A 26,282-nucleotide genomic window follows, 5' to 3' on the forward strand; every position below is an offset into this window, starting at 1 on the left:
CAGTGATGAAAAAATTCAATATACTTTTAATGATTGGGTTTTTGCATATATTTTCCAAGGCAAGTACGGTAAAGTGTCCATTGTTCTATTCTCTGCAAAAATAGTATCTAGAGAAACGTGCCTTGCAAAGTAAGGGCCTTTTTAAAAACAGTGTTCAGGTAGTCCCAGAATGCATGTAACCTCTAACTAATATGATATACTTAATATTCATGCCCTTCTTCACAGCTGTGCCGATAACAGAATAAGGTTGGTCTGTTGCCAAAACTCACCAACAATTTGAACATGCTATTTCAGCAATTTCAGGCGAGAGAGAAAGAAACTTTACTTACCACTGAAAACTAACTTTAAATCTGATGTTAAAACCTAAAAGTGAGTTAAATCACAAGCTTAACTGAGGCGCAAGAAAAATTGGCTGAAATACATTGCTATTTTGTGTACTTTTTTTTTTATTTAGATTAAAAATTAAATGCTCTCGTATTTACAGCCAAACTGTAGTTCGGCTCTTTAAGCTACTTCATCAACACAACTTAAGAAACTCAACCTACCTTCACCATTAATCAGGTTTGTATTAAACTTGCCTTGTACCAGCCCAGACCTCAGAAGGAGACCAGAAATACTGCTTACAAGGATGCCATTAAAACAGAAGTCTGTTGACACAGTTATTTAGGTATGTACTTGCTTGCCTGCACAGCCCTCAGCTGAATGTATGCTTCGGCGCTGTTTATACTGAAGCTCCATGAATGAAAATGTAGAATTATAATTTTGTATATTCTTTTTTTTTAAAAAAAAATCTGATCCATAAAAACAGGCTTTAACATTTTTCCTTCATGCAGATCATTTTTCAGTTTGCTATTTCTGATTATTTTTCTTTTTTCCTATTTGCTGGGTTTTAATGTTATTTCTAGGTATCTGAATCTGTATCAGCATAGTTTTCATACTACATTGACAGAACAGTCCATCTGTCCAGACTCAACTACCCTAGAAAATACTGGCTGAAAAAATTAATAGCCGTTCTTGCTTTCTTATCTCATTCTCCAAGTTGTCTCTTTACTTTTAAAACACCTGTTTTACTTGTCTCTCCAGCTTGTTACTAGCTATTTTTACTTCCAGTTTCTTTTGTGCCAGCACATTGTGCCAATGCATATATAGAGCAAGAATATATTTTCTTTTTGGGGGAAAAAAAATTAAAAAAAAAAAAATCCATGTCCACAAGCATTCCTTAAGTTAATGAAAACATTTCTATCCCTGTTATATTAAGTGAATTACAGGAACTGACAAATTCCAATATAATTGCATACTGCACAGAGAAAAAGCGTGTCATATTTTTTGCTAAATAGCTATTTTACTTTCCTGTATTGGGCACTAGGATCCTCCCCATTCAGTCTTGTTTGTATTGAGGCTTATTGGGTATTTTTCGTGGCTCAATTCAAAACTGTGAAGACAATCTCAAAATTGATTAATCATATTTCTAAAATACTGACATTTGTACAATACAAGCATGGCTGTTTATGCACACAATGTAACAGTATCCGTATATTCATAGACAATGGATTTTGCTTTTTTCCTGTCTCACTACTTTTTTTTTGATGGCAAGCCAAAAAAATGTAAAATTTTACTCAGTTGCAGGTATTAACACCAAAGGTAAAAATACTGGTTTTTTGGTTTTTTAGCTGCAATATCTATATGAAATACATCTGCAAAAATAACCTTTGATCTAAAATGCAAAATAAATCAACCAAGTCTGACAAGACAATCAGACACTGAATTACTCTCTCTGAATTTGAATTACAGTATGGCCAGCCCATTTAGGTCGTTAATACCAAAGATGCTGATTTCTTAATAGTGCCATAACACACAACACACACACAAAAAAGCACATTAATTTTAGCTCAGTTACAGAACTGTGCTAATATTAATAACACTGCCTGCCATATCCTTGCCATTTCATCCCACAAGGGTAAGAACTAAACCACTGAGTACCCCAAATCCGCAGCTGATTCAGATTACTGAAACTGAAGGCAAGGATCCCCTGCACTAATTAAAGTGGAAGGAGGAGGGGAGAGGGAAACAACTGGATGATCTGATTCTATAATCCTGCTTGCTTTCCCAGAGGAAGAGAGTAGTACCTAGGAACCCTGCAGTATTTTTTACCTCGCCCCAGATTTAAAGAGTGCCCTATGCAACAACAACTGCCTAAATTGCTACGAATTCCTAGAAGAAACACTTCTCTTTCATAAAACCAAACAATACAATTTAATGACAAAATTGAAATTCATTATCCGAAAGGAGTCGAGGCACTAGAAGGCAACACCAGGCTCCTGATAGTTTTCCCCTGTACTTCTTCAGGGGGCTGGGGGGCAAGATATGAACCCTTCCAGTGGAAGCCCCTGAGCCTGATGGCAGGCTTCCTTTGGGGCTGGGAACGGGAAACAAGGTATTTACACACTCTCCCAGTACAGTCACCTTTTTAGATGTACTAAGTAACAGAGGCCCAGTAAGGCACCAATTAAAATTCTGAATGACTTGAAAGGATTTTTTTGTGCCAGACAGAAAACCCTGAGTGCCGCCCGCCCTTCATTGCCCTCACACCGCAGCAGGCTGAAAGCTTCTACTCTTGGAAGAGAAGCGTTAAGTGTTTCCTTTACAATACCACTCAAAGGCACGGTGTAGGTGTGTTTACTGGGGCAATCTGGGATGACAGAATTTGGGGTGCAGCACTATGTGCCTCACCTCACCATTTCTTGGTGAGGTAACCTTCCTTGAGAAGGTTAAATTTATTTAGAAACTGTTCTCTAGAAAAACACATGCCACAACATAGCAACCTTCTCTCCTCTTTAAGACTTTGTAGAATTGCCTGTACTTTATAGTCATGCTTTTAAAATTCTACATTTATAATATGGAACAAAATATGAAAGAAACTATGCTTACAGAAACCTCACGTCAATCTTTGCAGTGGTCTTTAATCAAGGAAATGATACCCCTGAGACTTGATCAACATCCAATTTATTTAAAGCATGAATATTAACTGCATTAGAAGTTTTCATTGTCTCAGACAGAAAATCACCACCATTACACAAGCATTACACATTTGTAGCTTGCCCTCACCATCATTTTTCCTAAGGAACACAAGAAATAAGAGGACATACCTGTGTAAACACAAACTGATAAAGTATTTTTCTTAAGAAAACTGATGTTTCATTCTATTTAAAGTCTGTACTTCTTGATATATGATAAATGTTATGCTTATTCTAATTTTAGATTTTATTTGCATAGCTATTGTACAGCTAGTTTAGGCAGATTAACAATCAGATATATACATATACATGGAAAATATCACAGTACCAAACAGAAGTATCATTTGATGATGAACTCTCTGAATGTGCTACTATGTACAGCCCATCTTAGATTCTTTACATTTTACAAAGCTGAAGAATTTGAAATATTTGGGGCACCCACTGTCGGGAAATATTGCCTGGTTTTCGACTTTATACAAACAGCATAGTTTGCCATCTGTGCTGAAGTCCTAGGGCTTATGAAGTGTGAAAAGAGCCTGCTGTCCTAGGCCCTAACTTTGCTGCTGCAATAGAAAAAACACAGAAATTTGAAAAACTATAAAAGGGCAGCAATGCTTAAAATCAAATGACCTGGATAATGACGCAGAGGAAAGACATTGTCTTGTTTCAGCACAATTGGTTCCTCCAATATAAATATAAAAGCTCTCTGAAAAGTTAATTTTGCCATCTCACGAAGGTGTTCCTGCATTGCCAAATGAGCAGTGCGTGACTGTTTTGGTCAATGGGACTTTGTAAGGAAATATAGTTGAGCAAGTGGGAAAGGGAAAGTCTCTTTCTTTGATCTGTTGAGAAAATTCATCCTGGAAAGTCTTGGTTCACTCATATTCCATTTGATGGGACATAAAGCTTTGGATTGGGTTGGGCTAGCCATGAAGCCAAGGTTCATCTTTGCTGTAAGGAGGAGAAAGTAGTGGAAATAGTGGCCTACTGTAGCAACCAGCACTGATGAAAAATGTCACTGCAAAAGAGTGCTTTGATATTTATGGGCACATACAGCAATATACTAATACCTGCTATAAACTGAAATTAGCACGCATTACTTAATGAACTTACCAGCCTGCGGATCTCTCTCTCACATTCCCGCTTTATTCTATTAATCTCATCCTGATGGGACTGATAAGCCGTGCGCAGGTCAGCAGCCTTCATTTTATCTGCCTGCATAATGTTGTTCAAAGCTTCTTCAAGCTGCTTTTTGCCAGATTTCAGCTCCAAGATCTCCTGTTGCAACTTCATTCGTTCACCGTCGAACACCTTGCGAGCCTCCTCCTTTGCTTCACTCAGCAGCGCTGTCTTCACTTTGTCAGCTGCCCCGTCCCGCAGGACGTTGACTGTTGACTGCAAACGCTGAATTTCACCATCTTTGATTTTCACCATTCTCGCTACCTCCTGCTCGTGCTGCCGGATCAGTAGCTCTCTGACACTCTGAAGTTCCTTCATTTTCTCCTCATGAAGCTTGGCTTTCAGTTCAGAAACATAGGCTGTGTGCTTGTGCTGCTCCTGCTCCCTTTCTTGCTTAACCTCTTGGATTTTCTCTCTCAATTTACCCACCTGGAATATCAATATAAAATATCGATTAACAAGTGCTACCACACTTCTAAAAGTCTTAAAGGGAGCTTTTTCTAAAACATTATTAAAAACTCATCCTGAATATTCAAAAACAGAGACTGCATACCTGATGCATCTCTCTCCAATATGCAACTGGAGAACCAGGGCCAAAAAAAGGCCATGTGTGTGTGCAGGCATCTGCTATGGACATGTGCTGTTGGTGACAAGTGCTCACAGTTTTAGGTAATAAAATAAAACTGAGCAGCATCCAGTCTAGTTCTCTCCTTATCTCCTCCACCAACCACCCCAGACTACTCTCATCAACAACCCCTCTACTGTGCCCTACAAGCAGATGGAAAACAAATCAAGCAGAGAGAAATGAGTTTCTGTTTATGCTGGGAAGGAAATGCTAAAAAACTTTCTAGCATTTGAAGGACCATACTTCACGGATGCCCATAGTGACTTAGATCTTCAGATACACTGAATTAATTCATTCCCATAACATCCTTCTGTAGCTAAGCAGCACTACCACTGTTTTACAGACGGGATGCTCAGACAGGCATAGATTGCTTTACCTGATTTACACACATACTGTCTTTAGGATTTGAGTCCCAAATTCCTACACCCAAATCCACTACTTGACCTAAGATACTTCCTGCTAATCAGATGAGAAAGGATCTTCCATTGAAGGAACAGAGAGAAGAGAACCTATCAACAAAAGGGGTGTTCTTATCAGTAGGAACATGGGGAATAAAAACTAAATTAAAGGGGCAGGGGGAGAGAAAAAAAGACATTGATTTTTGATTTCTTAATTTCTTAGCAACTTTAATGGGAAGATCCCTATTAGACAAGCCAAAAGAATTGACCTTCCAAAAAATCAAGTCTACTCAAGGGTCCTCAGACAGGACACCCTAAAACTGAGGCTATTCACAGTCCCCAGACACTTCAGAAAATATAGGCCAGTAACTCTTAAGTGTTGTGTCGGGAAATAGGGGAAGGGCCTTATAGCCTATTATAGTAATACCCGCTGTGATGAAACCTCATTATAAAATGATGCTCAGCAGGCTGCACAGAAAGCAATGCTTTTTCCAAGTGGGATTAGATATTAATTTAGAAGAAAGAAAAAAAGAAAAAAAAATAAGGAGAAAGGCTTGCTTCTCTACTATAGTATACCAGAAAAGCTATAGTGTATTTCATCATGCGTAATGTCAGTAACATCTTTGTACTATCCCTGTCACAGTGACTGCCAAAATATGGGCTCTATACATGTTCTCATCTAAAGCAAAGTCAGAGGCAGAGATTTCAAAGACTGCTGTTTTAACCTTGAGTAGCAATACAATCATACATACCAAACAGTGCTTCATGGCAAACGGAGGCTACCGAGCAGCAGGATGTTAGTCACTGTCACAATATTCCTTGACTGCTTACATCTATGCTATACAAAGCTGGGATCTGTAGTCATAAAATGCATTTAATTTATGCTAATCTAAACCAGAATTGCAACTTGCCTCAGATTAGAGCAGAAAGGATGGGAGATCTCTATTAATATTCAGACTATCATTTACTATGAAGGTATAATTAAAACAAATTATTTTTTGCATGGTTCTGGATTCCACAGTCAAAACAAAAGTAAAGGGTTAATTAAAAGCAATAATACTAGTTTAGGAAAGGCCCAGAAACCTTCATTATTTTGTTTATTGAAAGCAGGTTGGATCCAAACAGACACTTTCGTGTGTTTTCTTTAGGAAAAAGGGGACATCTTAACTCAAAAGCCTCAGATATAACTCATCCAATGAATCCAAGATTACTACTTAATTTAAGAGTGACCATAAAATGAGACCAACCTGTTACTCATCAAACCTATAGCACTGACAGTAGGATTTCCAGAGTCTGAACTTCACCTGAAGTCTTCAGACAGCGGGGACAACAGACTTTCCCTGTGCAGAAGATGTTATGAACCTGTTTAAACAACTCAAACTTACCCTAGATTTAAACAAAACAAAACAAAACAAAAAAACCCAAAATATAAAAAGGAAACAGGCTGAAGCAGGAGAGGGAGGGAAGGTACCTACACTTTCATGAAAGTAATCTTGATATGCTGTGGACTAAACACTAGCTGAGACAGCACTATAATTACAGCTGTGGAAAAGGTAACAGCTCTGAATCAGCCACCATCAGAAGCAGATTTTATTGCACAGATATTGTTACTCTACTCCAGGATGATTCAGATAACATGTCTTTATGAAGAAAGATACATTTTTTTTTCTACTTTTTTTTTCTCCCAAACTGCTAAGTCTGGCTACTGGAAATTATCTGCAGGAGATGATACCCATGTGTTATTTCTTGTGGTGGGATGACATTTGGTTCCAAGCCTATAGTGGATAGCACTGATTTTCAATGTTTGCATTACAATACCCAATTCCATAGGAGAGTCTAAGACTCTCCCATCCGTGCTCACTAGATGATCTTCCAACCTTCCAATCTGTCCCTTCCAACCCAAACCGTCCTATGATGCTATGACAAAGCTAAACCATTTATTTACCTATTTACTACCACAAGTGGATGAGTTTATAGATAAATTTGCAAATGAACCAACACTTGTTATTCACTTAAATCTATCAGTTATTTCCTTACTGGTGAGCAAAGAAAATTGAACTGAAACTGAGAAATGAAACCCAGTAATGACAACACAGGAAAACAAACTGTATAATGGTATATATAGGCAAGGTTAATATACCTCCAGAACTACAGTAATTTAAAATTAGTCATATTGTACATAAAGCATGCAATTGAAAGGCAGTTTTCAATACAACACATTAATGAATGTGACTTCCTAAAAGCATTTTTAATATATGAGAAATGGATTCTGAAATTTTGGAGGAGTACTGAGTTACACAAAATGGCATACTTGCTTATTTGTTTTTTTGTTTTTCATTGAATCAAGGGAAGGCAACATCTATATGCATTGCTACTGCGTGGGACAACACATATTAAACCACTCGGAGTAACTGAATATTATCATATATCATCTAGTCATTTTATCCACAGAATTTCAGCAAAAGCAATGCAAACAAGAAGAATAAGAATCCTTCTAAAACCCCTGGATTTTTACACTGCATCTTAAATGCCTATCACTCCTCATGACCTGGTGAAAAAGATGCATCCTAATTCTCAAGATCTTTAAAAAATCTTTTCCTGTGATTGCTTCTTGTCAGAGAAGATGCAAAGTTAGATCTGTCTGTTCAGTCTTCCCTGAGAGCCACAAGCTGTCCTTCCTGCACTCCCTCTGTCCCTCTCTCCCGCACACTACACAGATCTGTACACGTCTGGCTTCCAGAGCAACTCACTGAATGAAAATAGTAGTGTGGCATTTTCCCATATGCCTAAGCCTCAGTTTCAAAAGGAACTTAAACTTTAAAGCAATTTGTCTTTTTTTAATTTCCGGCACTCTCTTTTTTTTTTTTTTTTTTTAAATTGAAGAAAGCTGTTCTATTCATAGGCAGCAATGAAGCCAATAGGGAAACAAAGTCAGGCAGGATATCAGGGCACCAATAAAACAGGTGTTTTCTGTCTTTCTAAATTAAATCTTTAATAATCAGTGCACACCGATACAACATTGTGGCCAAAGCAGAAGCTAGCTTCTTGTAAAAATAATTTCAGAGGTCATTGCTTCTTCCCTTTCTTATGTCTGAACAGTGCCTGAAAGAAGGATTTTCTTTAAAACAATATGATTATATTATCATAGTATATTTGCATCTGGTGTTTTCTTTGAGACGATACTTTGTGCACCTGAGACAGAAATATAATAGTTCATTTTTATGAACTGGAGTCAATGACATAATTTTAAAATCATGCACTTCCTAAAAGGCAGTAACCTATTAAGCCATATATGTTTCTGAGTGTGACTGAACCACCACCCCAATAAAAATGTTATGGTAAGAACTTACTAAGGACTAACTCTGGTTTTAATCTTGGATTTAAATGCAGGTATTTTTTATTTGTGGCACAACAGTCAATCCCTTGGGCAGCAGGGGGAATACTCTCCACACAGCTTTTTGCCAGGAACTCAGGTTATGGTAGGCAATTTATTGCCAACTGTGAAAAAGGCAGGTTACTAGGGGTGAGGCCAATGATCAAAGACATTACTGTTTATTTTAAAAACCAAATGCAATAGCAACTTTCCTTCAAAAAGAACAAAAGAAGTCTGTATGCTTTGCTTTTTCTAAAAAATACAGAATCATAGAATCATAGAATCGTTTAGGTTGGAAAAGACCTTTAAGATCATCCAGTCCAACCATTAACCTAACATTACCAAGTCCACCACTAAACCAGTTAAGGGTGGAGTAGCAATTTCATGTTTCCTGGCTTGGTGGCTGGATTATTTATAATGACAGTAAAAACTAGGAATCATTAAGATTGGAAAGGACCTCTAAGATCATCAGTCCAACCATCAACCCAACACCACCATGCCCACTAAACCATGTCCCCAAGTCCCACATCTACCCATTTTTTGAACACTTCCAGGGATGGTGACTCCACCACCTCTCTGGGCAGCCTGTTCCAGTGCCTGACCACCCTTTCCGTGGAGAAATTCTTCCTAATATCCAATCTAAACCCCCCCTGATGCAACTTGAGCCCATTTCCTCTCGTCCTATCGCTAACTACTTGGGAGAAGAGCCCAATACCCACCTCGCTACAACCTCCTTTCAGGTAGTTGTAGAGAACGATAAGGTCTCCCCTCAGCCTCCTCTTCTCCAGGCTAAACAACCCCAGTTCCCTCAGCTGCTCCTCATAAGGCCTGTGCTCCAGACCCTTCACCAGCTTCGTTGCCCTTCTCTGAACACGCTCCAGCACCTCAAGGTCTTTCTTGTATTAAGAGGCCCAAAACTGGACACTATTCCAGGTGCGGCCTCACCAGTGCTGAGTACAGTGGGACAATCACCTCCCTGCTCCTGCTGGCCACACCATTCCTGATACAAGCCAGGATGCTGTTGGCCGCCTTGGCCGCCTGGGCACACTGCTGGCTCATGTTCAGCTGGCCATTGACCAACACCCCCAGGTCCTTTTATGCCAGGCAGCTTTCCAGCCACTCTTCCCCAAGCCTGTAGCGTTGCATGGGGTTGTTGTGACCCAAGTGCAGGACCCAGCACTTGGCCTTGTTAAACCTCATACAGTTGGTCTCAGCCCATCAGTCCAGCCTGTCCAGGTCCCTCTGCAGGGCCATCCTACCCTCCAGCAGATCGACACTCCCACCCAACTTGGTGTCATCTGCAAACTTACTGAGGGTGCACTCAATCCCCTCATCCAGATCGTTAATAAAGATATTAAACAAGGCTGGCCCCAAAACAGAGCCCTGGGGAACACTGCTCATGACCGGCCGCCAACTGGACTTAACTCCATTCACCACTACTCTCTGGGCTCGGCCACCCAACCAGTTTTTTACCCAGCGAAGACTACGCCCGTCCAAGCCATGAGCTGCCAGCTTCCCAAGGAAAATATTGTGGGAGACGGTGTCAAAAGCTTTGCTAAAGTCCAGGTAAATGACATCTACAGCCTTTCCATCATCCACCAGGCGGGTCACTAGGTCATAAAAGGAGATCAGCTTGGTCAAGCAGGACCTGCCGTTCATGAACCCATGCTGGCTGGGCCTGATCCCCTGGCTGATCTGCACTTGCCTGTTGAGTTCACTCAATATGAACCGCTCAAGTTTCAAGGGAAAGGAAAAAAGGTACATGCTTACTGGTCTTCCATTTAAAAATATTACTGCATCTTACACTAGCTTTTCAAGAATTAATTGATCTGTACTTAGATAACTTGTGCTTGGAGTGAGGGAACATAGAGGCACAGGATAGCTGAGGTTGGAAAGAATCTCCAGAGGTCATCTAGTCCAGCCCTGCTGTCGACCAGAGCAAGATGCTCTAGACAATGTCCAGTCAGATTTTCAATATATCCAAGGACGTGGCCTTCACAATCTGCCTAGGCAACCTGTTACAGTGTTCAATCATGTCACAGTTTAAAAAAAAAAAAAAACCAAACACCAAAAAAACCCCTACCCAAAACCAAAAGAAAAAACCTCTTACATTTAAATGTTATTTCTTGTATTTCAGCTTATGCCCACCGCCTCTTGTCCTTTCAGTGGGCACCACTGAGAGTGTCTGGACCTGTCTTTATCCCCCCCATCAGGTCTTTATACACATTGATAATGTCCTTCCAAGCCTTCTATTCTCCAGCCTAAACAGTCCCAGCTCTCTCAGCCTTTCCTTGTGCATCAGGTGCTCCAAGCCATTCACTCTTTTCATGGCTCTTCACTGGGTTTGATCCAGTATGTATTGGGGATCCCAGCACTGGACCCAGTACTCCAGATGTGGCCTCACCAGTGCTGAGCAGAGGGGAAGGATCACCTCCCTCGACCTGCTGGCAACACTCTTCGTAATGCAGCCCAGGATACTGTCAGCCTTCCTTGCCGCAAGAGCACATTGTTGACTCATGTTCAAATACATTTTTTCATCTCATACTGAGCAGATTCATACACTCTAGTTTAACTCCACAGGGATTCTACCACCACTAGAAAGAATCCCCAATACCCTTTTTTACATTCAAAAGCAGGGTCACATAGTCCAGTACAAACTGATATTTGAAAGAGAAAGAACATATTCAGCAGCATATTTTATGTTTCTGTTAAAAATCTGAATTTACCTTGCTTTTTTAAATTAAAGAATCATCTAACTGTAAGTAAAAGAACAAGAAATAAAAAAAAAATTGGCAAATTATCTATCATACTGAATGACTAAATATGGCTTCACTGAATTGCAGCAACATCTACAGCAATATCTTGAAAAATTTCTTCCCTGTAACAGGGTAGAGCAATCCAAATGCCTCATTTTGGAAAATGTGTAGAAAAAACACTTTTTTAAAATACAGATCTAATTTCCAGTGACATGAAAAGGGACAAAATAACAAAACCAGTAAAATAAATTCTCTCTTTCTCTTTTCAATGTGTCCCTGTACACATAAATCTAATGGTAACTAACGCAGCTTAAGCCTGTTCCAACCACAATCGTTCGAAGAATTTCAACAAGATTAAATAGAAATATATTTTTCTGAGCTTGATATTGAATATTCCTGAGCAAAGTGCTCTGAAACATCACTCCTCCAGCCTAACACAAGGTTTCATTGCTCCATATTCAGAGCCAACTCAATTTACTTTAAATTAGACAGGGAAACACTGGTATTGCCAGGTTGTAACCAGACATACCAAGTCAACTTGCCATATACTTCTGAAATTCTTCCTTTTCTCCTTCTCTGGTGTTTTTCCAGGCAGCAAAGAAACACTTCCTTTGTGTACACACCTTCCACCCCGCAGCTGGCTAGCAAAGAAAAGTATTATTGCCTTCCTAGCAATCTTCCTTCACCAGCACCAAGGTTAAGCTGTTTGACTGAGTATCTGAAGACTAATGAGATGTTGCTAGGCCACTGGGAAAGCTGTTCAGGAAAATGTATTTTGCATCTGCATCAATCGCATTGAATCCGCAGGTGTCACCTCTAGTGAAGCAGCTTTGTTTGCCTGATCTTTTCCTGGTTATAAGCTAAAAAGGGCTGATACTGAAATTGGAAAGACATCAGCTTTGCAGTCTCCAGTAATATCAGAAATCCACTTGGCTGGGGGACGGTTATAAGATTCATCCAGGAGATCATGTGTAGATCTACTTGGATCAACTTTAATATGTCTACACTGTTATGGCGTCCAAGGTTAAGGAGGAGAAGAGTGCCAAGCAAATCGAGAGCTGAGTCTCCGTAAGGCACTCCACACAATGCTACAGCAGGGAGCTGAGTAGAACCAGCAGCAGTAATCACTGTCCTCCCAAACACAAACTCACACTTTGGTCTCCATACCACAGACGACTCAGTCAGTCTTAGGGCACTGGATGACTTATAACTGCTGGACACCTGAAGCTCCTACTTCAAAGTGATATGGTATAGCAGTATATCTTATAGCAGAAGCAAGAGAAAATTACTGTGCAACAAGCTAGTGTCAGAACAAAAAGATGAAGATGCTCAACATGAAAGGTTGATAATTATTTGAACTGATTCTGTGTGTCAAGGATAAGTTCTCCATCAACTGGATTGCAAGACTGCTGTGCCAAAATGAACAAAATTTAAACTATTTCAGGGGAAAAATACGCTAAAAATCTGTACTTGTTAGGGTACGATAACTTTTCCGTGGAGTACTAAACTTGCAAATGTAGATCGTTCAAACTTAAGAAAGACAGTGAAAGACTTCTGGAGGACTGCAAGGCCTGATTTCATCTTTTTATTGGTGGTGACAAGTGGTCACATAAGTCCACAGCCTAGGAAATCTCCCAGTTTCGTTCCCAATTATAGCATCATATTGCATCTTCTGAATACAGCTTTTATCACTTCCAGTTGTCCAAGAATCCAAGCTGGTTTACCTTGTTTCTGCTTTCAGGCAACCACTTCCCCGAATCTCCTCCTCCTCTAATAAGAGCTTAGAAGTGGCAGAAGCAGCAGTCAGACATGACTCCACCATACCAGATGTTGCTCTGATGGAACTTGTACTCACTGCTCCGTTACATGGTTTAACCCCAGCCGGCAACTAAGCACCACACAGCCGCTCGCTCACTCCACCCACCCCGGTGGGATGAGGGAAGAATTGGAAGGGTAAAAGTCAGAAAGAAACTTGTGGGTTGAGATCAAAACAGTTTAATAATTAAAAAGAAATAATAATAATTTTTAAAAATTGTAGGAAAAAGAGGAAAAAAAAGAAACAGAGAGGAAAATAAAACCCAAGAAAGACAAGTGATGCAAAGGAAACAATTACTGACCACCAACAGACCAACGCCTAGCCAGTCCTCCAGCAGCAGCCCCCCAGCCGCAGCCTCCCCACCAACCTCCTCCCCAGTTTTATTGCTGAGCACGACGTCATATGGTGTGGAACATCCCTTTGGCCAGTTGGGGTCAGCTGTCCCAGCCGTGTCCCCTCCCAGCTTCTTGTGCACCCCCCGCCTGCTCGCTGGTGGGGTGGGGTGAGAAGCAGAAAAGGCCTTGACCCTTTGTAAGCACTGCTCAGCAGTAATGAAAACATCAGTGTGTTATCAACACTATTTTCAGCACAAATCCAGACCATAGCCTCATACAAGCTACTAGGAAGAAATTTAACTTTATCCCAGCCCAAACCAGCACACTCAATCACCATTTTTCCAGTCCATCCTCCTCTACTGCTTGCTTTATCTGTGATCCTATTCATTGTTCCTTCTCCACAGCAAAAAGCCTCCTGTGTTCACTCTTTATGCTGTCCACATTCATAAACATCCTCTTCTTGCATGCCCATTTCAAGCAACAAATAAATAAAAAAACTCTTTTAAAAGAATAAATAAAAAATCAAGGCACCACACCTACTGTAATCTTTCTTGCCTCAAGCATTTCCACTTCATTTAACATAAACTCTCAAGATTATGTAACAGTATCAAAGGATAACAGAAAATGTGTTTCTGCTCATATCTGAATATATGAAACTTATCTCTTTTCCCTGTGCTATATTTGGATCATCTAGAAACTTCTGAAGACTCCAGTGATTGTCCTTTTATTCCAGATTTAAATAGTTTATATATATGTAATTTGATAAGATACATTCATTTTAAGGCCCTACTACAGTTCTGAGTAGAATTTTCCTGTAAATCACACTGTAACATCAGACTACTTTGGATCTCTTGCACTGTGTTTTCTGCCAACCTCTTCCAACATGATACCATCTAAAAGGTTTAATTATCATACTTTCTTCTTGAATCTTCCAAATTAAGGATAATCATTGCTTAATATCTGTCTATTGATGTCTCACTCCTTTCCAATATCTGTTTTACCTGGGTTACAAACCACATGATCATGTTTAGCATATTCACTCATTTAATAATTTTGAATTCTGATTGAAGTAACACTGCCACATTTATTCTTAATAACTTTGTTACTTACTGTCCAATGTTTGACAGATGCCCCAAATTCTCTCATTTTAGTGATTTTGTTAAGTACTGAGAATTTACATTTATATCTCAAGAGGAGAGAACAGCTGAATTCAAATGCCCTTCAACTGCTATGAGGAAACAACGTACCCAAAGGGATGTGCTTCCTTTTAATCCCAGTCAGTAGTGGCAGGAGTAACTATACATGGTTTTACCAATACTTCATCCATTTCCCTGCTCCAAGACGGTTACCATACTTCATTCCCAATTACAGTACCCTAGTGCCTCCTTGCTATTCAGTACACTCCTTATAATTCAGTAAGTTAGGCGGCTCCTTTCTTATTCCGTACATAGCAGATGGGAATAACATTCATTTATATATATATTCAGTATGTCTGGACTCTCAAATCAACAGCTGTATTTGGACTTCCATATGTACTGGCCATAACTCTTTTCCATATGACTTTTTTAATCCCCAGTAAATAAAACTGTTTTGACAGTATGACATGCTATCTCTTTTTTTTTTTTAATTTCACCTATTGAAAATAATTTTTTTTTCAACTTACAAGGAATTACTGTTACACACATATTCAACATCTGACATCAACGCCCCAAAAAGCCCAACGAAATCTGAGAAAAGCATGAGGACCTACAAAAACAATTTATAAAATTGTGAGGTGATACAGTAGCAACTTAGTTGTAACATCTCATTTATCCTAACTCCTAGATATGTTGTGATCTCAATTCTATAAATGCACAGTCACGAGCAGAATATGGATATTTAAAAGCAATAGAAGAACTCGGTGAAGATGGAGCAACAGTGACAGCAAGCACTATAAAAATGTTATATATTCCTTGCTATCAGGAACAAAATATTGCCCAAAGTACTGGAAGACTATCTTCTAATGTTTGCTAACCATCGCAGTAGGAATAGGTACTTTGCAATACTTGTTCCTAAATACTCATGGATCTCAGCACAGGCATTTATAAAACCACTGAGCTGATTCACATTTTCTTGACTCTGACTGCCGAGACCATGCTCAGTCACTGCAGCTCCTTGTCCTTACTGCACTGGACTTTAAGGTTCAGTAAGAGCGAGTCCTGCCTCCATTCCTGTTGAAATAAATTTAATTTCTGTGCTTCGGTCAACTGTTCTTGTTACTTGATACCCAAATTTTGGATGTTTTTTCCACCAGCAGAAGGCTGTATGTGAGCCCGTGTTCAGTTCATGCATCTCCTCCTCCAGGCTCTCCATAGATGGCAGCAAACCTACAATCCCAGGAGGACATACAATCATAGAATCATAGAATCGTTTAAGTTGGAAAAGACCTTTAAGATCATCCAGTCCAACCATTAACCTACACTACCAAGTCCACTCTAAGCCAATCAAGGGTAGACTAGACTAAATCATGTCCCGAAGTGCCACATCAACCCGTTTTTTGAACACTTCCAGGGATGGTGACTCCACCACCTCTCTGGGCAGCCTGTTCCAATTCTTGACCACCACATGCTGCTTATCAACAGGCTGCCCAAACACATCAAACAAGTGTTCCCAAAACAAAAGGCAGTAAAAGGGAACTAAGGCAGGGCTGCAACTTTTCCTTCACTCCTTTGGCAACATAAATGAATCTAGCTGCTCGTATACCAGAGGCCCAAAACACCACCAGCAAGATCCACAATGATTCAAATCATATTCAGTGATGCATACATATCAATTTTGGATCAGGTATTGCATGAGCATGGAGGGAAACAATTTTACAGGAGAAATTGATTTAAATGGCTCAACAATAAATGAAACAAAATGAGCTGTGAAAATATGCACAAAGTTTTGGATGTCTCTTGGGTATAATTTTATTTCAAAGACACCAGTATTTTGCAGGCAGAAGTTATGTTAAGACTAATTTCCATTTGTGATGTCTCTCATCAATTAGAAGGTTCTTCCTCAGATAAATCATTAATATAGGCATATACATGAGGGACAAAATAGTTTAGGAGCATTAAATTAAATGAATTGGCCCCACAAGAGTTTGTTACCTTTCCTAATACAGTTTATGTCCCATGGGCCACAGAGCTGTCTCTCCAGCAGCTTCAATACATTCCCTCTTACCTCTGTGCCAATGAAGCCATCTAATTTATTTAGAATTCTCTAGGCACAGCGTTTTCACTTTTCTGATACCAAGCCATAATTTCTATTGGTTTTGCTACTCATTTTTAAGCTACAGTCTAAAGAGGAAAAATCTCTGTGGCTTCAATTTACTCATCTTGTCAGTCAAGGCATTCTATGTAACTGCTGCACAGACAGAGAGCAGGCTGTTGCCCTGATGGTGGGAAATAAACTACATGGTTCAATTCTAGTTAAATGATTTAGAGCAAACACCACAGCAAAGATGTGGGAAAGAGGTTGAAGACCTCTTCCCCGCCATCCTCCCAAAAATGCACTCCAACATGCTGCAGAATTTCCTACGGACTTCACTGTATATTTACTAGGATTTTAGAGCACTCTGGCTGTAATTTCCTCTTTCATACTCACCTACACATTACGCATGTGAGCTCACTCATTTCTCTGCACACATATGTGCACAATACACAGATGTGTCTGCTATAACAAGCTCAATACTCCAGAAAATATGAAATCCCCAAGCTGTAGAGAGATGAACAGGCAACCAAACTGAAGCAACTCTTACCAGACTGGATATAGGTAAATAAGCAGACTAGTTATAGAAAATGTTCCTACAGCTGTCATGGTTGTGTAGCTACACTTTACTCTTAGCTGAATCAGAGTTAAATTTGACACTATTACAGTAGGTAAAGCATCAAATTTGGAAGCATATCAGGGCTAAACTCTTCTTAGGGCTTGTGTAATCTTTTTGTAGATTTTTTTAGAATCTGCGTAACTTAAACACTTAAAATGAATTCATTTTTCTGTCCAAGGTATTATATAACTTTATAATTATGTGATCTTTTAAATGCAATTAAAAGATGATAATAAAATCCACATCTGTTTTTCTACATAAAAAGTGATACAGAACAAAATAGGAAATGAGACAAAATAACTAAAAAGAAAAATCTACTAATGCAAATGTAATGTACCATCAGCTCACAAGTCTCTTTCCAAACAGCAGCACTGAGACACCAAAAGTGACAGTGAAATAATACACTTCATCAGCTGGTAAATTCAATTTTAGAGGGTATCAGCCACTAGTAACTTCCATGGTGTGTGGTTTTAAGAAGCACAAGCAGTTTGTACCACTCTCGTTTTAGAATTTATTCTCATTATATCAAACAAGAGTAGAAGTTGGATGAGGAAGCTCAACAGCAAAAAAACCCTGACTTTTCTATTTAGTCATCAATACTGCTGACCCATAAGAGATACGACTTTTTGCATAAAAATTTCCAAGGCAACACAAATTTAGTTGGCTGATATATACTGAACCTATTGTATCAGTCAAACAAGAATTAAGGCTTTACTGTTTCTTTTTCCTCTGTAAAAAAAAAAAAAAAAAAAAAACTGAAGATTGTATTTGTAGGGGATTTTTGTTTGCTTTTTTAATTAAAATATGAAAAATAAGACCATTCAAAGCTGAGTATCACACAAGGTTGTTAAAGAAACTAGAACATACAGGAATATTGTTATTCAGGTGTCCCAAATTTTAAACCTGTATAAAGAAACAAGGCTAGAACAAAGCTATGTTATATAAAGTGAACACATGTTTTCAGTGCATACTTGTTCCACTGGTAAATCCTTGAGACTCTTGCAACTACAGTATCACCAAACAAACACAGATAAATCCATCTCCCCATGAATTCACCTCCAGGACTGTCTTGTGCAAAGTCAAATGCACTAACTGAGATTAATAAACTAGTAGAATAGAAATAACCTTATTGGCTTGTCCGTATTTTAAACTGCTACAGAGATATACAAAAGTAAATGCTAATCTTTACAAATATCTATGTGCTTCATGAATGAACAATTTCTCCTAGGTGTTCTCTTGATTACTCAAATACCCATTGAATATGTGCTAGATAGCGAGATATTGATGGATCTGTTTCATTAGCAATCGGATGCATCATTGAACAGCTCAGAGCAGTGGCACACATAACCTCAGCAAATTAAATCAGGACTCCTACACAGATGATTTCCAGTTAATTTACATTCTCCATAGGCATTTAAAGTGACACACTTTGAACATGGTGCTGATGTTTGACCTTGAAGACAGTTCTTTTCACAACATACAGTTTTCAGTGCTAAGATCAAATACAAAACTCCCTTGTTGCCTTTAAGTCACACTATGCTAGTGCCATTTGTACTGCTGTGACTGCAAATTTCAGTGACTGGATGTCTGGGGATATTCACTTCCTTTTGCACATTATTTAAAATAGTTGGCACCAATTTCAGTTCATCAGTGGTTCTTCTGATTTCACTTCTTAGTCATGTTTTTCTTTTAAGGCTAACGCATTTTAGTAGTGAACTAGTTTAAGATTCAAGATCTGCTCGTTTCTAACAGTGCTACTGTTAAGAATAATGATCACAAAACATAGACAGACAAGTACCTTGCTTTTTTCTTGCTGAAATTCTATCTGGATGTTGGTTAGTTTAGTTCGTAGCTCCTCATTAGCAGCTTGCAGGGCTTCAATCTCCATGTCGGACTTCTCTCCCTTGGCACGACTTTTCTTTGACATAATTATTTTTGAAGTTTAAAATAAAATTTTTGCTCCACACTGAGCTACCAGCTAGTGCCTTCTGCTTTTAGCATTTAAGAGTCATGTAGTGTTCAACAAAATCTTTTACACAAATCTGTGCCATCATGGGAGCAGTCTCTCATGTCCTGGAAGAAACAAAGTAGTGGGAACATAATTAGGCTACAGCATTGAGCAGAATCAAACAGCAGACTCAACATCCAGTTTTAAAGCACACTGAGCTTCCTTGTAGTGTATACTACATTGCACAGTGTACTAGACTTTGAAAGAAATAGATCAGAAAAGAAGTTGTTACACAATATTCCATCATCTTATCTAAACCCTATCCACTGCAATCTGATGTCCACACAAATAAAACTCTTTACAATTATGATGAATATAGCATATAAACATAAATCATATCTTATTCAAGACCCGACTTGGCCTGTGCTCAGGATTCCCAAGAGGCACAGGGACAACCATAAATTAGCTGAGTGTTTCTGGTGTTTCAGTGGGAATAGTTTATTTCCTGTAGCAAGAAGAAAGCACTTCTCACCTTAATGTATCAGTTATAACGTATTATTCATAATTATCATTGAGTATCACAACATCAGGATATATGGAAAAGGTATCACAGAACTGGAAAAACGTTTTAAAATTACTTCTTAAAAATATCATATATATAAACTGCTTATGTTCAGGGTTGATACTGTTTGAAATGGCCTAATCGAAACATGAAGGTATTTAACTTCATTTTCATCCCCCAGCATGCCTCTAAGCTTAAAAAGTATTCCATTATTTAAATCAGCTTTATGTAATATTCAAGGAGAATATCAATAGCAGACAACGAACCCTAATTCCAATAATTAGTAAATCCCACAATTAGTTTGCTTCATGAGTAGTTCTAAGAAGCTTAATCTGTGGCTTTTTTTCCTCTCTATTCTCCTCTAAGAATAACCTGGTGCTCCACAAGAGCAAACTGAGCACGAAGTGCTATCACTGCTGAATTCGTTTCCAAACGCACGTCCTCTGCTCATTTTAAATATCCACATAATTTTCATCATTAAATTGCTGACAAAGCAGAGATGTTCCTACTCTAATACTGAACTACATTCCTGGAGTATTCCAAGAAAATTGCTCCCAAATTGCCTTCAAACAGTAAGTTGCTCTTTCCAACCTACTTCTACCTGGGAGTTATTTTAGAAATTGTGTTATAATGAAAATCACATGCATTCTTTAGCACATACTTTCTAAATCTTTTGAACAACTAATACCTCAGGTGGGTACAGACAAACACCATTTGGTGAGTTCAAGTAAATATGTAAATTTTACTCTCTTTTTTAAGGACTGATAAACAAAAACTGAGCAGTTAAATATCTTGCTCAAAATGACAAGTCAAATCAGATGAAAAGTGAACAGAACTCAGGACACCAAGTCTCAGTCTGTTTGAAAATATTCCCATGGAGTTCTTTCATTTATTAAGCAATTGAGAAAAGACCAACTATACCAATTATTTGCTAAAGTAACTTAAGTGAAATAATTGTTTTGCTTTGTAATATCAGATGTCTTTCCCTCCGAACTTAATAGTCTATCAATTTAATACACAGTTTAGGAAAAAACAGGAAACTGAGTTAAAATTTAATTTTATTTATGTATCAAACCTACCTTGCAAAACAAATAAGCACTGGTGCTACTGCGATTTTACACATAATTGTTGATTCAAGAAAAATAAATTAGCAATATTCTCACAGTAACTTGAAACAAAGAACTCTTCAGTGAGTAGAAGAAACTTGAGGAATTATTGTTCTCAACAAAAGAATTTCATGCTATTAAACTGGAGTTTCTATGATGCTAAAGACTAAAACTAAAGACTATTTAATCAATATATTTAATTTAAACTCCTTAACTGTATGGAAAATTTGAATTCAAAATCAGTTGCTAGAGTTTCTTCCCTGGTCAATTTGCAAAGAAAATCTAAAATAACATAGATGTGCAAATCCAATCTATAGTAATTCCACAACATTTAGAATGGTGGAAGGGGAAGTTCCTTATCTCAAAGGCTATCTGGGGTATTCAGATACTGTTGAGGAATTATTCCTGAAATCCTTACTAAAACAAAATCTGTGATGCAGCCAGATTATATACGATTTAATTCAGTAGATGTTTAAATAAGTTAAGGAAACGAAAAATACCCCTCACTGGCCTGGCTACATGAATTTTAACCTCGTTAGATCCCACCTCCATCTCAATTACAGTTTGGAATAAAGACCTTCTAAGTGATAGAGAGGTTTGCTTCTCCATCAGTAAAATGATAAAGTGAGGTAGCTGTGCTTGGTGCAGATATACATGACATCCAGAGAAATTAAAAAGAGATTTGAAATGTAGAGTGTTTTGAAATTACCATGTATATTTTGTTCAGTAACAATAATCTCTCCTGACCGTACCATGTACCCAAGCGTATTATGAAGATACTAGACCATTCAGTATGAACATCTAAACTTGTAGTTATGCACTTCAGGGGATGGCCTGTCTCCAAAGTCCTGGTCATGTAAAACTCTCAATGCCTGCATAGTTCATATTCTATCCCAGAGTCACCATCACTCAAACCCTTCAAAAAATAAGGCCCTACGGTAAGGTACCAGAGTAATGCTGTTGTCCACCTTTGAAAATGTGAGGGTCTAAATATAATACGAATTATTTAAAGCTGTTTAAATTACATTTAGCACTTAGCCTTAAAAATAAAGAGTTCAGCACTACTCTTTGAAGTATTCTTTAGAATTTTTTTAAAAAAAGAGAATCTCAAAACATTGTTCTCAATCTCTTTCCTGTAACTCGCAACAGTTAAAAATTGTACCTTAACGTAAAATAAAAGCTCAGACCCAGAATCTGAAGAAAATCACCCTCTTCTCTTATAGGCATTAAGAAAAAAAAACCCAAACAAACAAAACAAAACAACCCATCAACCTGCATTGGTGAGCAATTTTTACTCTATCTGAGATAAATCTTCCAGCCTATCTATTTCAAAAGCAGGAACTATGGCAACACAAAGCCTCTCTATACACTCAGAGAGGCACAAAGCCCAGACACATAAGGGCTACAGCAGAAGAGCATGCATCTTGATTCCCAAATGAAAGGGTTAGAACCAGTGAGTGCCTAGACTCCCTTCTAGTTGACTACCCACATTTACTGTTTGGATAAAGGTCAGGATTTAAAAAAAACAAACAAACAAACAAACAAAAAAACAACGTTGTAAACACGGTGAGAAGAAAAAGAAGGAAAGAATATTCTGCTCTGACAAAATTTGACTTTACTGGCTCAGAAGTTTCAACCAACAACCTATTTATTAACTCACTGTATGTCAGTTGAGAAGCAAGTTCATGAAGCCACCACAATACAGCCCCGCAATCACTCCATGAATAAAAATAGCCACTTCCTGCGCTGTGAGTTCAACAAACTTATTGCAAACCTTAAGATCATTTGAATACATTTTATATTTCCCAAAAAGAAGGATAGGAAAGAGTAATGGATTCTAAATCACAAGTCACCTTTTCAGCAGTCTCTGGAACATACCAAGTGTCTCAATTTATTTGACAGGTATAGGGACCCTTGTAATTCAAGAAAAAGAACAACAACAAAAGAAATAAACTTGATTGGATTTGAATCAACTGTTCAGGGGGATTGGCGTGTGAGAGATCAAAATAGTTAACATGATTAATAAATTATTACTCCATTTGTGTTAGACGTTTTGGGAAATCCATTAAATTTCTAAGGTACTTGGAAAACCAATCAGCTGAACCGTGTTCCAATCATAACTTCCAATTTCTCCTCTATTTGCTTTACAGATTTAAAGGATGCACTTTTATCACTACCTCAATCTCTTCCCTGGTTTCTAGCAAGAAAGGCCTAGAACTAAGTCATGAATATTGATAATTAAATATCAATAAAACATAACAGTAAAAAAAGAAAAATTAATTACTGAAAAAAAAGGGAAAGTCTATCATCAAAGAATTTTGATTACTTAGGAGTAAGAAAAGAAGGAACTTAATCATTTCTGGTGAAAAATAACTCCATTTAAAGAAATGCAAGTCTTTAAAAATGATTCTGTACTGAATACATGAAAATAAGTGGAGGGTTATATCTTTAGAGAGTGAGTCTGACACTAATAAACAGTAATGAACAGGAATAGTAAGGACACCCATAAACTCAAGTAATAAATATGGATGAAATAACATGGTAATAAGAAAAATTTACTAAATGGTCTCATCCGAAATTCAGCATTCCAGTCTTGATTCAGACTTGAACAACATTATTCAGCTTCAACATGATTTTTGGAAGGTGAAGGGAGGTGGGAGGGAAGCTTCTTCATCTAGACAATTCACCTCCACATAAATAGTGGTTTTTTCATTTTACATCAACCTTTCTCTTATAATACTGCAGAGCCTACTATGGGTTACCCATTAACCCTTATTATGCTTGTGAACATGAGACATAAGTACGCTTAATACAGCACAAGTCTGAATATTCAAGAAGTTTAAAATAAATTTTATTACCTTAGGACCTGACAATAGTAAATGCAGTGGACACAGGTACAATGTTAACTTCAGAAGTAACTGCCAGTTCACCTATGGTATAGTTTAAAAACCAGTCCTAATCAAACAGTGACTGTATGGGAAAGACAACGTTCATAGCTCTCAATGCCCAAGGTGCATTTCTCACATGGTTCAGATGACCTACATTTCCTGCTTTAATTCTCAGTTCTATGTAATAAAACATGACTGAATGGATAAAAGCAAAAGCATCTCTACAGGTTGTAAAATAATACTTTTCCCAGCAAAAAAAAATACAAATTATCAGAATAAATTTCAAAGTATATTGTAGACTAGTCATATTTTAGATACCTATTCGTTAGCTACCTACAAAGACAAATCTATTTCTATACCAGTAGAGCTTTTGAGCGTTATTTTAAATCCTACCCCACCTAGGGAAACACAGAGTTTCCTTACAGTAGAACACTTTTGTAAGTGCCATTTGTGATTTTTTTTGGTGGATAAAAACAAAAACATGTTTATTGTTAATTAACAGCTCCACTAACAGCCTAGTCTCCTGAGCCATTCTTGCTTTAATAACAATATCCCTATAGGTCCAAACTATCACCAAGCAATCAGCAAGAAACTCTAAGCATCTTTCATTGTCGTTTTGCCGAAAGAGCTCATAGTAACGTAATCCTCTTGAGCCACGTTGAACAGAGGTAACTTCTTTGCTTGGTAGAGATGCCAGTGTAGCATGAGTTAGGCTTTTATGACACCTCACTCAGAAGGTTCCATAACAGGTGACACCCTGCAGATGAGCCCAGTGTTTGTAAGTCAGTTAGCTCTTCTGTCAAGGATAGTAATTGCTTTCCATTCTTTTTTCAATGGCACGTCAGGAAAGGTGGTCTGCTGAGATGCTGTATCTCCATAGTCTTTCAGAAAATTCCCATTACCCCCAGGAATCAGCATTCATGTTTTAACATCCCATCACAAACCACTGCCTTCCAGGTCCTTATGGAGCAGTTAACAGAACTAGAGTTTGGCAAGCTTCAGAATGAATTTCACCTGTCTCATGTATGCATCTGTTAAAACACTAAAATATGCAACTAAAATACGCTTCCAAGTCAATGCATACCACTAAAAAAAAAAAAATTAAGTATAGCAAACTCATTTAAACCCTGTGCACACACTCAAACATATGTGTACCTACTACTGACAACCATATAACAATAATTATTTTTGATTCTTACCACTGCAGGCCATTGGACAGCATCCAGTACATTAATGGCCTCATTCGAGTCAAAGGACATAAGCAGCCCATCCAAAAAAAGAAAGCTAGCTCTTAACCTACAAGAAATCATCACAAGTAAAAGGGAGTGTTTGTGCTGAAATGGACAAGGCAGGGGGAAGGGAAGGAATCACATATGCATTTAGTCACCAAGATTAATTTGACCTTATTATGTACACAATTTTTTAAAAATCTCTGTTAAAGCTATTTACAGAAGAGTCAGTATCCTCAGTAATCCTTGCAAGCCATTTAGAAGAGGAACCACAGAATACTTACATGATAGAAAAGGGTTTAAAGGAACAACAGGTTTCTGATTTTACAGATTATTTTTGAGGGCAAATGAAGGACCAATTCGAAAACGTAACTTTAAACGGACTATTTACTCTGACTACAGACAATTGTCACTGCCATTCCACTGCCAAGCAACAACAGAAGCGCAACCTTCTGGGTGCAAAAATGCTAACCTCAGATATGAGACCCCATCTCATACACCGATGCACTCTGCAACTCCTTTCTGCGCTATGCAACACTTTAATATACTAGGAGTTACTAACAGTTTGACCTGAATCATGAGCTTGATCCCAGGCCTTTAAAGTAAATAAAAAATATTCATTGGCTTCAGTGAATGATCATTTTTTATTAATATTTACCCAATTTCACTTGTAACATTGTTTTGTGGATTGATCATTCAAAATCACCCTACTAACCATATTAAAAGACAAACTGCTACAAACAGCAGTCCTGTGACACATACAAAGTCAAAAAGACAGCGCAAAAAGGCAAAGTTCAAATGCAACTTAAAAGTAATAAAACCAAACCTTCCCTCCACAGCCTTCCAAACTCAGCTCTGTTACAGAGTCAGAGCCTTTCAGGGTGCTGGGCTAACTGCAACCCGAGAGGCAGCTCTCGGCAGAGCTGTTCCTCTGATCCCTGTGCCAGCGCCTGTCTTTTGAGCGCACACAGGAGACCTGACAGGGCGCCTGCTGGCCAGCGCAGTGTACCTCCAGCCCTTCCAGTTGTACCCTGGGTGTGATGCAGGAGAGCCCTGGGCTTTCACTGAGAGGCAGCACTCCCTTTAAAGCATACTATTTAAGAGCGAAAAACAGGAGCAGGAAGAAAGGGCAAGTTGTAGCATTTCCCCATTAGGGATGGAGAAATGGAAAATACAAAGACGGATTCTAATATCTCTATTCAC

General features: G+C 38.3%; 1 protein-coding gene across 6 annotated transcripts in view; it reads right to left on the reverse strand.

Moving 5' to 3' along the window:
• JAKMIP1 (janus kinase and microtubule interacting protein 1) overlaps positions 1 to 26,282 on the reverse strand; it is a 149,975-nt gene that overhangs the window by 116,513 nt on the left and 7,180 nt on the right. For all 6 annotated transcript variants that reach the window (XM_075709474.1, XM_075709473.1, XM_075709471.1 and 3 more), the window contains exons 2-3: positions 19,145 to 19,419; positions 4,128 to 4,622 (exon numbers count right to left, since the gene is read on the reverse strand). In XM_075709474.1, the coding sequence (XP_075565589.1) occupies positions 4,128 to 4,622; positions 19,145 to 19,273 (624 nt within the window). In that variant the 5' untranslated portion in view covers positions 19,274 to 19,419. The remainder of the gene's footprint in view (positions 1 to 4,127; positions 4,623 to 19,144; positions 19,420 to 26,282) is intronic.

This window comes from Pelecanus crispus, chromosome 4 (assembly GCF_030463565.1).
Source record: "Pelecanus crispus isolate bPelCri1 chromosome 4, bPelCri1.pri, whole genome shotgun sequence".
NCBI classification, from domain to species: Eukaryota; Metazoa; Chordata; class Aves; order Pelecaniformes; family Pelecanidae; genus Pelecanus; species Pelecanus crispus.